General features: G+C 41.1%; 1 protein-coding gene across 1 annotated transcript in view; it reads right to left on the bottom strand.

Annotated features, from left to right (window-relative positions):
• BRIP1 (BRCA1 interacting DNA helicase 1) overlaps nucleotides 1-17,559 on the bottom strand; it is a 290,696-nt gene that overhangs the window by 214,283 nt on the left and 58,854 nt on the right. The window contains exon 7 of the mRNA XM_075852992.1: nucleotides 4,340-4,624. Coding sequence (XP_075709107.1) covers nucleotides 4,340-4,624 — 285 coding nt within the window. The remainder of the gene's footprint in view (nucleotides 1-4,339; nucleotides 4,625-17,559) is intronic.

Raw genomic sequence — 17,559 nt, 5'->3', positions numbered from 1 at the left:
CGAGTCTTTTCAGCAGCTGCATCCCTGCTGACCCTGGCGGCCGAGCTGACGTGGAACAGGTTTCAGAGGATAGTGGCTGTAACGTCTATGGCCACGGTCCGTCGTTCTGCCTTAAACTTTGACGGCCATGGCCATGGACATCTTACCTGCTTGCAGCGTCGTCCTCCTGTGAGGCACCGGCACTCACTTCCGGACATAGAGATTATCTCCGGCGGGCGCGCGCCCGCGCATGCACGGTCTTAAAGGGCCAGTGCGCACATTTTGCAGGAAGTCTGCAATCTAGCCCAGGATGCCCTGGGCTATAAAAAGGGCTCTGCCATCTTGCTCTTTGCCAGAGCGTTGTTTGTTACCCATAGTTTGTTGTGCTAATGGTCTCCCAGTGTACCGTGTTCCTGTATCCTGTTTTCATGCTACCCAGTTCTAGTGCCGTGCAGTGCTACAGTCTCGCTTGATTTGCTACGCCTCTCCTGACGTCTTCCGGCCCCTGGTCCTGGACGTGCCTGCCTCGCTACTGTCTACGATTGCCTCAGGTAACCTTGCTGAACTATTGAACTCTGTACTTACCTGTTTGGTAAGCTGCCATCCCGCTACGCGGTAGGGCCCAGTGGGTCCACACCCCGCCTCGTGACAGTGGCCACATTCTGGCAGGGTCTATCCTCTGAAACCAAAGACGAGCTTGCCGCTCGAGACCTGCCATCTACCCTAGATTACCTCATCCGTTTAGCCACCCGTATTGACATGCGGATTCATGAAAGGTTTCAAGAGGTACGCCGGTCCAGAAGACTTCCTAGGCTGGCTCCTATATTTCAGCAATCCCTGTTGCCCTCATTAGCTACTCCACCTGAGGAGCCTATGCAAGTAGACCGCCTCTGTCCAAAAAAACAACGTAGACGCACTTCGGGACTATGTCTGTATGCGGCTTGGAGGCCATTTGTGCGGCCGTGTCCCAAAAAAACAAAAAAACTCCAGTGCATAGGTTTGGTTGGAGGGACAACCCTAGGCGGAAGGGCACTAAATAAAAGACTCTCTCCCAAACTGTCCATCCCCATGACCATAGACGCACCGGGTCTCTGCCTATCTGGACTCAGGATCTGCGGCAAACTTCATCCAGCAGGATCTAGTGTATTATCTCCAGTTGCCCACTGTTCCTCTAAAGACGTCTTTGGCTGTTGCCTTGGTGAATGGTCTTCCTCTGCCCGATCCAATCGTATATGATACCAAGCCACTGAAGCTCCAAGTTGGAGCTCCTCACACGGAACGGACTACATTCCTTGTTTTGCCTAAAGCTGTCAATCCGGTTTTGCTGGGTCTGCCTTGGTTCCAATTGTATGCTCCAGTCCTAGATTGAAATTCAGGAGTTCTCCAATGGGGCCCCAAATGTCCCCACCGCTGCCTGGTACAGATCCATCCCGTCCAGCCTCCGCTGGCTCAGTCAGTAACAGGATTACCCACTAATTTTTCCCAGTTTACAGACGTCTTCAGCAAAAAGAAGGCGGAGATGCTTCCTCCACACTGGTCTCACGACTGTCCGATTTAACTGGTTCCTAACGCTTCTCCTCCCCGTGGACGGGTATATCCTCTCTCCTTGCCAGAGACTCAGTCCAAATCGGCCTATATCAAGGAGAATCTGAAAAGGGGTTTCATACGAAAGTCTTCCTCCCCGGCCAGGGCCGGGTTCTTCTTCATTAAGAAGAAAGACGGATCTCTTCGACCTTGCATTGACTACCGTGGTCTCAACTAGATCACGGACAAGAACAAATACCCGTTGCCACTAATATTCGAACTGTTTGACCGCATACGAGGAGCCAGGATTTTCTCGATCTCGATGATATTTTGATTTTCTTTCCAGCTCCGACGACTCATCGGAGGCATGTTCGTCAAGTTCTGCTGCGTTTATGGGCGAATCGCCTGTTTGCCAAGCTGGTGAAGTGTGCTTTGAAAATAATTCTCTGCCCTTCCTGGGCTACAGCATCTTGGATCACGTCTGGTGTCATCTGTCCCGTCTGCATCACCTGCTGTCAAGATCCCATCTGTGCCTAGCCGTTGCTACTGTCTTGACTATCACAGGTACCCTTGTGCTTGGACTATATATATTAACTTGGTACACTGTAGTTTGGCCAGCTGCTATCCCGCTCTTGTGGTGCGGCGCAGTGGGTCCACACACCCACAGATCGTGACTGTATGCTCAGGCTATGGACCCTGCTGGTCAACCCAAGACCATGACGATGTCACAAGCCATGAACAACAGGAACAACTTCTCCTGGCGATTAATTAAATTGCACATCGGCGGGATGCGCAAGCTGCAACCGCCACAGCACCTTCTCCTGTTGCTCTGGCTGTTCGTCCTGCTACACCTCCTGTCTGTACCAGTGCCGACTTCCGATTCTCAGTGCCACTACCTCCTCACTACAACGGAGATGCAAGGTCCTGCAGGGCATATTTAAACCAACGCCAGATCCACTTCAGCCTACGTGCCAGAGCATTTTGTCTTCAAGATTTCTCTCGTGCTGGAATGCGCTACTCCAGACAATCAGATTAATTGCAAACATCCACAGTTTAAAGCGTGCCCTAAGAAACACATGTTTTTAGACAGGCCTATCACATTCCCTAATCAGACTCCTTTACCCCTCCCATTACATTATCTCTCAGAAACGGATCCCTTCATTCAACAGTATCCCCAACATACACAGATACTGGCTGGTTGTCTGGCTGATGCGGCTTTGTGTACACTGCCCTAGTTTTATAAAAGATGGCTGGAGCATTGTACAAAACTAGCACTTTTTACATTTTGTGTCTCCCTTATTTCCTCATAGATCGAGTAGGGCCCTCACTTTTCTAGTTTCAATTTTTCGTTTTGTTCCTGTTTCCTGTGATATTCGATTTTGTTTGCACATGTATCCTTTGAATTGTAAAGTGCTACAGAATATGCTGACTCTACATAAACAAATAATTATTTTTATTGTTATTATAACAATGAGGCATCCTTTACATCTAGAAGAAAGAAGATCCAGGTATTTATTGATTGCTATTTTTGGAGTCTGGAAAGATTTTTTTTTGTTACATGAGGAAAATTGGCTTTTGCTTCATGGAAGTTTTTGTCTTCCTTTGGTTTGACACTGCAGGATGAAAGGCTAAACTGGATGGACTTATGTCTTTTTTCGGCCTTACAAACCATGCTACAGTGTAAAATGTGTTTTCTGTTATTTTTACTTTTCCCCATTGGTGCCTTATCACGATGATGTGATGCGCTGGTCTGTGAGTCATCAGCTTTTCCCCATGCGACTAGCAGCTTCTTTCCTATACTACATGTCCCAGCATACTCTAGGTATATACACTCCCAAGAACTCACATTGTACGTCAGCTGGAGGCCGACTTGAGCCGCGGCAATGTTCTCCCTACTTGGTGGTTTGAGATGGCTCTCCTCTGCTCGCGCTCCTCCAGCCGCAGGAACGGGACCCAACGCGGTGCGTTACATCACTCCTCCTAGATCTTAAATGGTAGCCACTCCAGTGTTGCAGTGCTTGGTTATCAGCCCTTGCAGGGGGGGGGGGGGGGGGGGGTTTCCTAGTGTTTGTTCCTGTTGTTCCCTGTGATTTTCCGGTGTCTAATCGGGTTTTCATCTTGACTGACTTATCCGTGTACCAACCCCTCGCCTGACCCTGCCTTCTAATTCTGCTTACTGGGCCGGATGTTGCCCGCCCTTACTAATCCGGATCTTTTTGCCCACGTAACCGTTCTCCTTGTGGGGGGTTAAAAAGTAAAGAATGGGGGATTCCTTAGACTACGCACCCCAGGTTAGCCTGCACCAATTCTCGCTATGCTCTGCTTCACCATCTTTGAGACATTATCCAAGATCCAACTACGCTAGGCGCGGACTGCCATCCGGCTACGCTTTTGGCCTTATAGTCTAATAAGGAGCATTACACTGTAATTAATTTATGAATGGTCAGTGTGCTTGAATGGAGCAGCATGTACACAAATGTGGTTACTAAAAATATACAGATGCAGTAGATTGTTTTGGATCTGGCCAAACCTGGAAACAAGTCTTTATAGTAGGCTATAAGAGAGTGAGAGGAGTAATCACTCAGCAGGGCTTACAAAAGGCAACGCATACCACTAGTCTACTATTTTGCCAACTAAACATACTGGCCACCAGAGCCACATGAAGACTCAAAGATTTAAAGAAGCCCTTCACTGCATGTAGCAGCCCAAGTCTCAGAGTCCCTGTGAGCATGTATAGGAGATTGGAGTGCAAGATTGAATCTAATTGCAGTCAAATAACAGTTACCTTTCAAAAGAACGTCTACCTAAATGCACAAAAATCCAAAAATGTACTTACATCCTTCGCCTCAATAAGTTCTCTGCATTTCTCATTCCTGTTACTGTGAACATCTGGGTTAACGCAGGTGTGATCTCGACTTGAAAGAATAGTCATCCGAACAGCCGAATATGCGGTCCTTCTCAACTCCCTGGTAATCTGGGTTATTTGCTTGTGTGTTCTGGTACCAAAAAATATTTTTGGTACCTTCTGCCTCTGTACATTTTCTTTTTTTTTACAATTTTGATCAGTTGTGTGTTGATTTTTATCACACCCGCAAAAGCAGAGATTGCAAGGTTCACAGGGCTGGAATTAAGAAGAGTACAAGAAATCAGAGAAAAGACAAAAAGTTTTGTATTCTAAACAACATCATCAAATTACTCTGCATTAAATTGTTGAACAATAATAGGTAAATTCCTTGAAGTATCTTTAAACCACCAGCAAAAATATTAAAATAAAAAATTCTTTCAATAAGAATATCGGATCAGAAAAAAACACCAGTAAATGTCTAGTTGTTTTGGTATCACCAATAAATCGAAACCTCTTAATGGTGGCCCGAGATAGAAGACTGTTCTGCCAGTCCAACCACTATTAAAGGTACGGCTGGTGTTATTGTTTGAGACTAATTGAGATCTTTTCTGTTGAACCAAAAGTGTAATAAACATGCTCACAGCTCTTCTTGGTATAATTAATATATTCATATTAAAAATGGGCAGAGAATTAAATGCAAAAAAAAATGCAATTCTCATTGAGCTAGGATTGTACAAATCTTAAATAAATATCAGAAAGATCTTGAATAAATATCAGATATATCTAATCTAAAACTGGCCGTACACATTAAATAATTGTGAGTTTCTCTCGACTCCACCATAAACTTTTATTTTAATGTAGAGAGGAAATTGACCACTGCAAGACACCTTTGGCAGCAACTTTATCTTCCATAGGAAAAATAGGTCAGGTTTGTTGAAATCCAACATGCCAGTCAGTGGTCAGCCATTGCAAAATCGTTTTTTTTTTTGTTTTTAAAGAATGTTCGAAATCGGCCGTTATGAGTGACTTAAACTTTTGTGTACTCCTAGCTTTAGTTCTTCTCTGTAGGTGCTGTAATTGGCATAACCTGAAGAAGCTGGAATTGGCCGGCAGCGCCCCAAACAATAGCTCTAGCTAAATCATATAACTCTTTAAAAATTCTACAACTTGACTATCTATTTAAGTAAGTATCTTTATTTTATCATAGACAAAAGAAGGCAGATTCTTTTCAAAGTCAATTACATAGCAAACTTCAAGGGGTTTTCCAGTACTTTTATATTGATCCAATCCTTACGATGGGTCATCAAAATCAGATCAGGTTTCACTCCCACCCCCTACCAATCAGCTGTCTGATCGGTGGGGGTGCCAGTAGTCGGACCCCCATCTGATATTGATGATCTATGTTAAGGTTAGGGCATCAATATAACAGTCCCGGAGAACCCGTTTAAACCACTTCTTAACCTTTGCTTTACTCAGTATCTTAGATGAGGAAATATGGCCACACTTCATGCGAATATTCTTGAAAGAAACTTTGTTTTTGACTAGGAAGGCTATAGATCTACGCTGGATGGCTGATAACACGCCCTCTGTTGCACAGTGGAAAGATCTTGCAAATACAGTAATAACCTACGAACGACTGGTATACCAGCAAAGGGGATGTCCAGATAAATTCTTTCAAATATGGGGCCAATGGTTGGATACCTCCAAGACATTTGATGTGGAGGAACCTTAACTTTTTACGACACGTCACTAACCTTATTCGGTTCACTGTTCTAACTAATGCCTGCTCTCCTCACACATATGTGGCTTTCTAACGGCATAGACAACAGATTTTATTGTTGTTGATCGATTTGTTAACAAAAAAAATAATACAAAATGTTTTGAATTTTGCGGATTACACCTTTTTGTTTTTCTGTATCCCATGTGATGTAACAGGATTTCTTTTATTTGTGCATCTGTGCTATGTTATTGTTTGCCATTTCATCCTGTCTGCAACATTTTAAATAAAACAAATTAAAAAAACAAAAAAAACAATTAACACCTCTGTATACATACTGGAAACCGAGTCAAAATAATAATGAAATAATTAAAATAGTAATACTGTATACAGTGCCTTACGAAAGTATTCACCCCGTTGGTGTTTTTCCTGTTGAGTTGGATTACAACCTGGAGTTAAAAATTTATTTTTGGGGTGCTTTGTACAATTTCACACAACATATCAACTACTTTGAAGGTAAAATATATTTTTTAACTGTGGCACAAGCAATAATTCTGACAAAAAAACACCCCCTGAAAGTCAATACATTGTAAAGCTCCTTTGCTACAATTGCAGATACAAGTCATTTGAGGTTTGTATCTATTAACTTACCACACCTAGTTACTGGGATTTTTGCCTATTCTTTCAGGCAAAAACTAATCCAACCTCTTCAAGTTAGATGGGTTGTGTTGGTGTACAGCAGTCTACAAGTCATGCCAAAGATTCTCTATTGGATTTGTGTCTGGCTCAGTCCAGGTCACTCCAAGACATTTAAAGGTTTCCCCTTAATCCCCTCCAGTGTAGCTTTAGCAGTATGTTTAGGGTCATTGTCCTGCTGGAAGGTGAACCTCCATCCTAGTCTCAAATCTCTGGCAGACTAAGACAGGTTTTCCTCAAGAACTGACCTGTATTTACTGCCATCAATCTTTTCTTCAATCCTGACCAGTCCATAAAAATGAAAAGCATCCACACAGCATAATGCTACTACCACCATGCTTCACTGTGACAATGGTGTTCTTGAAGCAATAGGAAGTGTTGGATTTGTGCCACAAATAGCATTTACCAGGATGGCCAAGAAGTTCAATTTTAGTCTCATCTGACCAGAGAACCTTCTTGCAGGTGTTTGGTGAGAATGCCACGTGCTTTTTTGTTTTTTTTTATGTTTTGCTTTAGGCAATGGCTTATTTCTGGCCAGTCTTCCATAATGCCCCACTCTGTTGAGTGTACGCTTATAGTTGTCCTATAGATAGATACTTCCATCTCCGCTGTGGATCTTTGGAGCTTCTTCAGTGTTATAGTTGGTGTCTTTGTTGAATCTCTAATTAATGCCCTCCTTGCTAGGTCTGTGGGTTTTGGTGGGCAGCCTTCTCGTCAGGTTTTTAGTGGTACCATATTTTTTTTCTATTTTGTTACAAATCACTTTAGTGGTTCCCCACGGGATGTTATTATAATCAATCCCTGATCTATACTTCTCCACAACGGTCTCTGACCTGTTTGGATAGCTTCTTGATCTTCATGTTGCTTGCTTAGTGGTTTTGTAGACTAAGGGGTCTTTCAGAACAGATGTATTTATACTGACATCATGTGACTGATCATGTGACACTGACTACACACAGGGGACTTTATTCAACTAATGTGACTTCTTAAGTCAACGGGTAACTAAACTTTCCGAAAACTTCTGACATGTCCTAGTGACCTGTCAGAAGTTTTGATCGGTGGGGATCAGAGCACTGAGACCCCCACCGATCGCTAAAACAAAGTGGAAGAATCGCTCGTATGAGCACTAAGCCGCTTGGTTTCTGATTGGCTTTTCTCGGAATGCCGATGTACGGACTCAATAGAAAGTCTTTGGGCCCGTACACCATTACGTCGGCTTTGAGAGAAAAGCCAATCAGAAACTAAGCTGTCTGTGCTCACCCTCAGCGCCTCTGCCGCTTCGTTGTAATGATCGATGGGGGTCTCCGTGCTCGGACCCCCACCGATCAAAACTTCTGACATGTCACAATGAAATGTCAGAAGTTTTCGGAAAGTTTAGTTACCCTTTAATTGTGTTGAACAGACATTTAGGGGTTTTAAAGCAAAGGGGTGAATACATATGCACTCACAACTTTTTAGTTTGTGTGTTTTTTTTGGGGGGGGATTTCATTTTACTGTAACAATTTGGACTATCTTGTCGGGTCTATTACAATAACATTTAAAGGGTAACTAAGCTTTCAACTAACTTCTGACATGTCAGTGACATGTCAGAAGTTTTGATTGTTGGGAGTCCAAGCCCTGAAACCCCCACCAATTGCCATAACGAAGTGGCATAAGTGCTTGTGTGAGCACTTAGCCGCTTCGTTTCCAATCATCTTTTTCCGGAAAGCCGATGTATTGGAGTACGTGCTCATAGACTTTCTATTGAGCCCGCTACATTGAGTTCCAGTAAAAGCCGAACAGACACAAAGCGGCTGAGCGCTCACACGAGCCGCTTCTTTTTAGTGATTGGTGGGGGTCTCAATGCTCGGAGTTCCACCAATCAAAACTTCTGACAAGTCCATTTATATCCAGGTTGTGATACAACTAAGCGGGGAAAAAACAACAAGGGAATGAATACTTTCAAAAGGAACTGTATATAGCAGCAGGTCAACACAATATAAATGCAATACAATCAGTAGCAACATTTTTTACACATAGAAAACAAGTGTAAAAATAAAAGGAGTTAGAAAAATACAGAAATTCTATCAAAATACTCTGAACTTGAAGAAATGAGAAAGATCATAATGCAAATGTTATAAAAATACTTTATGCCTGAGCAGGGTAGCATTTGCTGAACGGCCTAAAATACAAATCATATTATTAATCCTCATCTGATTCATGTGGATTTTGCCACATTTCACCCTCAAAAATCCAAATGAGAAAATCTGAAGTAGGTCATATGGATTTTTTTCATCGTGTGTAATTGAGATTTTGTAAAACCGTGTTTCCAGTACTCCAGATTAATAAAAATGTGAATACCTCTTAAAATAAATGTGATCATCAGCCAGTATAAAATATGCAGTAGAACATTTACATCAGATATCTATGTGAATGGTTAGGGCATTACTAATACATTACCATAACATAAAATGTAAGCAATGTAAAGTCAGGTATCATGCACTGTTCCTGCTATAAATATTCATTCATCATAAATGGTATTCCACTTGGATTTATACCAAATTTTAGTTGGCATTTGCAATCCCTTTAAAAATATATAGACTAAACTTTACAGTTCTGTTTTTCAGCTTAAGCGGAGTTTACCACAGAGTTTTGGCCCAATCACACAGCAAGGTCTTACTTTTTAAAAATCAAAATAAAATATTTTTAAAAATTACATGTTTTTATGTCTAGAAGTGTTTAGTATGACCCAATTAATTTAATTACAGCAACTGCCTGCAATAATCTTTGCCAACATTAAAATTAATCTGACAGTGTAAAAAATGGCTTCCAGGTCCTAGTGATGACTAAAACCGGTCTCATTTTAAGCTAATTTCAGCACACAAATAAATAACCTCCTAAGACCTTATTCACAAGACAGGGTTTCCCGGCCGCCATACGGCCGCAATAGGAACAAAAGACGCCTAATGGGGCTATTCACACGACCGATTTTTTTGACAGCCGGACGTCAAAAAATGGGACATGCCCTATTTTTGGCCGTTCTCCCGGCCGCCTGGCTCCCGTAGAAGTCTATGGGGCCGGGTAATACACGGCCATCACTGGAATGTGTCCCGAGTGATGGCCGTGTCTTCCGTCGCTCTCTCTCCTCCTCCTCACAGTGCGAAGTGCATGTGAGGAGGAGGAGGAGGGTATTTTATTGCTCTCTGTAGGAGCAGAATCCCCAATCCCCGGCCACAGCTTCGGCAACGCTGTGGCCGGGGATTGGGAATTCCGCTTCAGAAGTGCCTGACGTCACTGTGTCCATATGAAGCAGACAAAGAATGGACAGAGGCAGCACTTCCAAAAAGAGCAAGAGCTATTTATTCACCCATTCGACGTTTCAGTCCAACTGGACTTTTCTCAAGCATAAAAACACACATCAAGTCATAAGTATATAAAGGCTTGCAAAGCCAAATTGAAATTAAACAGTGATTAAGACAAAATCCAATATAAAATTGATGATACAAAAACAGAATACAATATTAAAAGAGAAATATGAATGCCAGTGTACATGTGAATATACAAAGTGATAAATAAGGGACTGGTACAGAAAAAAGACAGTCCTAGGTACATTAAAGTGTTAATGACATAATGACTCACCCAGATGTACATAATAAAAACATTCAAAGTTGTCAAAAACAGAAAACCGAAAGAAGGGCTCGTTCCTCTAGGTCTCAGCTGTCCAGTACGTGTACAAATGTATTGCACACCTGTGTAATGAGACTATCATTACTGCTTGCAATGCATAGCAAAATCCCGCGAGATCGCGGGTGGCTATTCCCGCGCATGCGCACTCGATAGTGCGGTGGCCATCTTGGCCAAAATTTGCTATCTTAATTTCGCACATGCGCAGTATGAATTCCAGTATGCGGCGGCCATTTTACTGACTGGAAGAAGATATCACATCCAGGAACCAAACTAAAATGGAACAACAGGTCAAAAAATGTTTCAAACAGAGGATATTTAGTAATATCTTCTCAGACTGGAAGTGATTAAGGCCTCATGCACACGACCGTAGCCGTGTGCACGGCCGTGATTTTCGGGAAGGCCGGCTGCGGACTGTCAGCGGACTGTCAGCCGCAGGCCGCCCGCACATGCACATGGCCGCGGCCATTGTTTTCAATGAGCCCGGACCGCAGAACCGGGCCGTAATAAGACATGCCCGTTCTTTCTGCGGTCCGGGCTCCCGGGCCGTGCACGGACCGCAAAAACTACGGTCGTGTGCACGGCCCCATAGAAAAGAATGGGGCCGCAATTCTCCCGTGGATTTTCGGGGGAATTGCGGCCGCAAAAACACGGTCGTGTGCATGAGGCCTAAGGCATATCACCCAAACAATTTTTAGCAGGACATTACAAACCAGGATTTCATAGTAGAGCGGACTATTAATTGAGGTCTATGAATGAGATTTCATAATTTGAGGTGGGAATGAAGGAGTTCATGGAAACTGTAGCAACATGGATATTAATCTCATGGACCTAACAAACCAGTCAATGAGCCATGAAATGTCACATGCTTCACCAAATTGCTGATGTGCCCATTCACTTATAGTTTATGCCATCATGTATGGCCAAACATTGCATTAAACAGCTCTGCAAGTGAAGAAACAATACAATAACACAAATTAAAAAGGTACCGGATATTCGCTAATAATCAGGAGCAAGACAAAAAAAAAAAACATACAACTTTAATAGAATCTCTCAATATGAATAAGTTTGTAGCTGTAACACAAGACTTTAGAATTTAAACTTTGTAATGAGCAATTAAAAAATACAAAAATAAATAAAATTGTGCCTTCAAATAGAAAAGGGCCGAGAACAACCTCAGCTCACCTTCGTAATTAAATGCAAAACAGAATGCAAAAACAGGACCATTCTTAATAATGTAACTTATAAACAGTACGGCAAGCCATGGCATGTGTTACACCACAATGCTGGAGATCAAGCTGTCTCTTAGCCTTTAGTATGTGGAAAGCAAGTTCAGATTACCCTCAGTCCCACTCAACCTTGTCCACCATTAAATATTACAATAAGCAATAGAATGGAGGTGAATGTGACCCTTCTGAAGCTGTCAGTCACAGGGATAAAAGGTTCACTGATGTGCCAAAGAAACAGCCCGTCAAACCAGATAAAGTTTCCTTCTTGCTGGAATTGTTACATTCCCCTCTCAAGTTGCGAGGAAAGGTAGGCTTCATTATGGTGTGCTGCCACATTAAATAGCCAGCTCCAAATATCCTGCCTTCTATATTGAATAATTACTTATTCACTCAAAAGGATAAAAAGGACACGTTATGAATGGGGTTCTTGTAAGTGGTGAGGGAGGAAACAGCTGACCCAACGGTGTCCCTTACATTTACTGCAATATCCGACTTGAACAGGAAAGGAGAGAGCAAATTATATAATGATTATTTTACTCTGAAGATTTGTTCCAGTATTCAACAGTTTTGGATCACATTGAATTGGTGGTATCCTTTCTAAAATTATATTTATCAGCATACAAAAATATGACATTTTAAAAATGACAAATAGAGGTCACAAAGCCCCAAATACTACCAACTGACATATTCATTAATAGTGGTTTTGGAATAATGTATTTAATTTTTTTTTACTATATATATATATATATATATATATATATATATACACACACACACACTAATCTACAGTATTTAAAATTAAATAAAATTTGCCACAATGAGACACTTTATTTGATAATAAAATATGAATCACCATGACTCAGAACCTCCTGTCCCTGCTATGACATGGAATGAGGACTGGGGGGGGGGTCACACAATTTTTAATCAGAATTTTTTTTTATTTGATTTTTTTTACAAGAAAAAAATAAACAACATGGATTGCAAGAATTTTTTATTGCAATATTTTTTGCAAGCTTTTTGGTGCCAATTTTTCTATCCATTACATTTGTAAAATGCATTTTTTTTTTTTAAGGTTTTTCTCCAAGTTCTTTGGAGAAGCCTGTAGTCCAAATGCCAGAAAATCCACGATACCTAGGGGAAAAAAGCCACTAATAAGAAAAAAAAAAACATGCAACAAAAAAGGAAAAAAATGGCAGGAACATTTTTTATTGTTTGTAGTGTGTTTTATATTTTACTTGGGCAGTGTGACTAGAGGGTGGCTGCCTATAAAAGGCTCTAGCTTTGGCAGCGATTTGTCGTTTTCTAGACAAGAATCTTGGCTTTAAATCAAGGGTGGGATCGGGGTTCTAGCTGCAATCTAGCCTTAGCTAGTCCAATTGGGAGCTACATATACTGTATTTTCAGCTCCCACTTAAACCTGTGTGGAGGAGGAGAAATGGGGCAGAGCTGGATTTGCTGGCAGTATGCAAGGAGGGGATTGGACCTGTGTTCCTACTCCTGTCCCTGTTTGGATTCAGATGACCCCAGGGGAATTAAACATTGACTTTTGTTCATAATATCAACCCATCCCCTTATCAGAGAGCATACTTGCTCCAGGATTTTTTGTTTTGTTTATTCTAGTATATAGCCGTTTAACCCTTTAGATGCCGTGGCATACAAGTGGTTGTACAGAAAAAAAATTCTCTTTAAACCACAAAAAAAAACAGAATCGCCGCATCCGTGATGACTCGCACTATAAAATTAATACGTTATTTAGCCTGCCGCAAAAAAAATAAAAAAAAACAAACAATGCCAGAATAGCTGTTCTATCCCAAAATGAAACCAATAAAAATTAAAAGCCATCCCCCAAAAAACAAGCTCTCACACAGCTCAGTTGACCGAAAATTAAAAAATACTATGGGTCTTGTTATGCAGCAACACAAAAAATTTTTGTAAAAAAACAAAAACGTTTTTGTTGTACAAAAGCAGCAATACTATATAAATTTGATATCGTTTTAATCATAACGACACATAGAATAAAATTAACATATTTTTACCACATTATGAACGCTGTAAAAATAAATCCCCAAATATCTTTGGCCAACATGCTTTTTTCTTCCATTCCCTACCAAAAAATGTATAGAACAATCCTTCAATACATTTCTTGAACCCCAAAAAGATTCCTGTAGAAACTAGTCATGAAAAATACACGGTCTCATACAGCTACATTGAGGGGAATTTTTTTTTTGCTGTTTTCAGCACATTAGGAAAAAAAAAAAAAAAAAAAAAAAGTGGCCACCCCACTCACCATTTAGGAATTCCAGCCAATTTTTACATAGTCCCTCAATTTTTACAGGTTCAAAAGTAATTGGACAATTGACTGAGAAAAATGCTGCAAAATGGAGAGGACAGCGCTTCACAGTACAGATGTATGACACAAATCATGCAGCAAAAGCAACCCAAGAGCTTCTTAACGGGAACCTGTCACCAGCATTTCACCTATTGAACTTTACTTATCCCTCATTGGCCGCTGCTATCAAAAGTTAATTGCCGTTCTCCCCTTTCCTAAACTCCTCCTCCGACTGTAAATAACGGTCTGCAAACATTTTGCACCTTTTATCGTAATAATCCGGTGTCCCTTTGTGCGCACGCACCAGAAAAGGACATCCATGCACAAGCGCAGGATTTTGTGTGCTGGGGGGGAGGCGAGGAGCTGTCAATCAAAAGTAGGGAGGCGGGGTCAACTCGGAAAGACTTGAGGAATGAAGATATGACTCTTTTCAAACGAAGATCTGACTCTTTTATGCTCATTAGCATACGGTGTGGGAACAGTAAAAAGCTGAATACTAAAGCTACAGAGCCGACTAAGAAGACAATTATAGGTTATATAGAAATGATTTTTCACCCACTACCACCAGGTATTGCTGGTTTAATAGGTGAAATGCTGGTGACAGGTTCCCTTTAAGACATAGAAATGCAACATTCATCAATGGCCGTGTCAGTCATCTGACCTCCGTTCATTTGAGTATGCTTTTCACTTGCTGAAGACAAAGCTGAAAGCAAAATAACTCACAAATAAGCAGCAACTGAAGGTGGCCGCACTAAGGCTTGGAAAAGCCTCTCAAGGGAGGAAACCCAGCATTTGGTAATGTCCATGGGTCCCATTCTTCAGGCAGTCATTGCCTGCAAAGGATTTGCATCCGAGTAATAAAAAATAATCCTTTGATTGATAATTCTTAGCTTGTTCAATTACTTTTGAACCTGTGAAAATATAGGGAATATGTAAAAAAAAAAATGGCTGCAATTTGTAAACATTTATTGCAATATTTTTCTTTAACCCCTTAATTTAAAGAAGAAAGTCTACACTTCAATAACATATTCAATATTTGTTTCAAATCCACTGTGGTGGTGTAAAGGCTAAATGCTGAAAATTGTGTCACTGTCCAAAAACTTCTGGACCCGACTGTAACTACTCTATGTGCATACAACAAAAATCCACGTCATTGTATCTTTAACTACTCATAGCATGTAGACTTTACTACTCCAGTGTAAACTGGCCATATATAATGTTTTCACCCAGGAGATCAATGCAGGAGCCAGGTTGTCAATGCACACAGAAAATTGCGTCTGGTATCTAACTTTTTGGATTGATTTATTTTCATATCTATGCAAGTTCTATTTCTGACCACTAATACAATAACATTGGTTCTTAGAATGAAGTAATTTGTCAACTACTGCATCAAGGGTGCAAAGAAGGGCAACCAATGTAATTAAGGCAATGGGCGGATTGCAGTACCAAGAAATATGATCAAACTTGGGGCTATTCAGTTTTAAAAAAAAACGGCTTAGGGACGATCTAATTTCAATGTACAAATATATAATTGGACAGTATAGAGATCTTTCTAATGATCTTTTTACACCTAGGCCTGTAACATGGACAAGGGGGCATTCGCTACGTCTAGAGGAGAAAAGGTTTCACCACCATCACAGACATGGAGGGTTTCTTTACTGAGAGCAGTGAGACTATGGAACACTCTGCCACAGGACGTTAATGGTTAATTCTTTGAATAAGTTCAAGGGCCTTGATGCCTTCCTTGAAAAATATAATAATGCAGATAATATTGCAGATAGTTGAAAGCCCTGACTTTACTGTCCATATATGGACAGTGCGGTCAGGGGCTTCCCCAGGCTCAGCGTTCAAAGTAGCGCTGTGTGCAGGGAGTCCTCGACCAGGATCAGTTTTTACTGGCCGTTACAAGGATTGATTCCTGAAAAATGGTTGTTAAAAACTGATCCATTGATTTTTATGGGAGCCGTCTGGCCGTGAAAACGGCCAAAAATAGGACGTCCTATTTTTTGAGGGCTGGTATTCACAGGCCGTGAAAAAAATGACAGTGTAATTACACCCATAGAACTACATTGTTCTGCAAACGGCTGTGTGATGGCCGTTATAAAAACAGCCATTTTTCACCGTCGTGTGAATGTAGCCTTAGCAACTCTATCACTAGTTCAATGACATTAATTCAATACCTTTATCATTTTCTTTTATTTCATCCATGGTATAAAGTATGGGATTTAAAAAGGTATATACACATAAAAAAATAAAAATAAATCATTGGCATTCATTACTTCACTTGTACTTAAATGGGTTTTCCATGTTTAGACATGGCATATCCACAGCATATGTCATACATTTATGACAAACAACAGCTGGGGTTCTGTCGTTCCAATCAGATGGATGCCAGCCTTTAGCAATGCAAAGTCAGTATTCATAGCGGAGATCAATGGGTCAAACGGCCGATTGCAGGGGCCCTACTTGCGCATGGGCACAACTGCTGTGGCCACAAAATCACAGCACTGTACATTAATTTTCTAATCTACATTTAAGAAATACCAGATGGATACTATAAAGCAGCTTCCTCACTTCCTTTGTACCAGTTAATGAGATCCAATATCTCCCGGTCAGTAAAGGTGTTTAGGTGAAGGCTCGTTATAACATTGATTTGGTCTTTTTGTTTATCTATTCTTGGTTTTCATACCTAGGTTTGAAACAAATACCAGACTTTATAAGTTTCAATGCCCATTTTCTGCCTTCGCTTGACATTTAGAAGTAATGCAATGGTTCTATACTATAAGTAATAAAACACTGCAAAATGTTCCCAAAAGGAGAAGTGTAAAACGGTTTCTATACAGCAAAGAGAGAGTGTATAAAAGAAAAGTAAGTTCCAGGCCACCAAATAAATGGAAGAGTAAAGCAGGAATGTTTACCTTAGCAGAACCTGTAAAATAACTTTAGCCATGTTGGAACCACCTGGAACAAAAAGGTTCTTTAATAAGAACTGTTCTCAATAGACTTTCTTTAAAACGTGTCTCTGTATTAAGACTGAGGGGAGCTATCAAGCTGGCAGATTTTATGGTACCCTGTAAAAATGTGGAACTGAACAGTGCTTGTAATACGGTTTCCAAATGGAGAAAAAGAGCAGATGCTTTGTCTATTTTCTACATTAACGGCAGGTAAACATCATTCTATCCTGCACTTTTACCAAACCAGAAACCTTCTTATACCGACTATTACAGTCTGTAGTCTAATATTAGGGTACAAATGTGGCGAGTGCTTTCTGATGGACTGTTGGGATCTAGTGTAAAAAGCCATTGCACAAAATAAAATTTACTTTAACAGGTTTTCATTGAGGACCAGATCAGAATGAATTACTTTCTGACCAATTGTGATCATGCGAAAATCAAGCTACACCCTGCCGCAAAAACGCACGGTCTCTGCATGCGGCCAGAACCACGCTCGCTTACAGTGGCGAGTGTTGCTTCAGTCGCCGTTACATGGGACCGTACCCAGAGTGGCAAATGGTAGCTCACGATGGACTTGTAAAGAATAAGGCTGAATTCACATGAGCACATTACGTCGGTAATGG

This window comes from Rhinoderma darwinii, chromosome 2, assembly GCF_050947455.1.
Source record: "Rhinoderma darwinii isolate aRhiDar2 chromosome 2, aRhiDar2.hap1, whole genome shotgun sequence".
In the NCBI taxonomy this organism is placed as follows: domain Eukaryota; kingdom Metazoa; phylum Chordata; class Amphibia; order Anura; family Rhinodermatidae; genus Rhinoderma; species Rhinoderma darwinii.
This window is presented reverse-complemented; position numbering and strand designations above follow the sequence as displayed.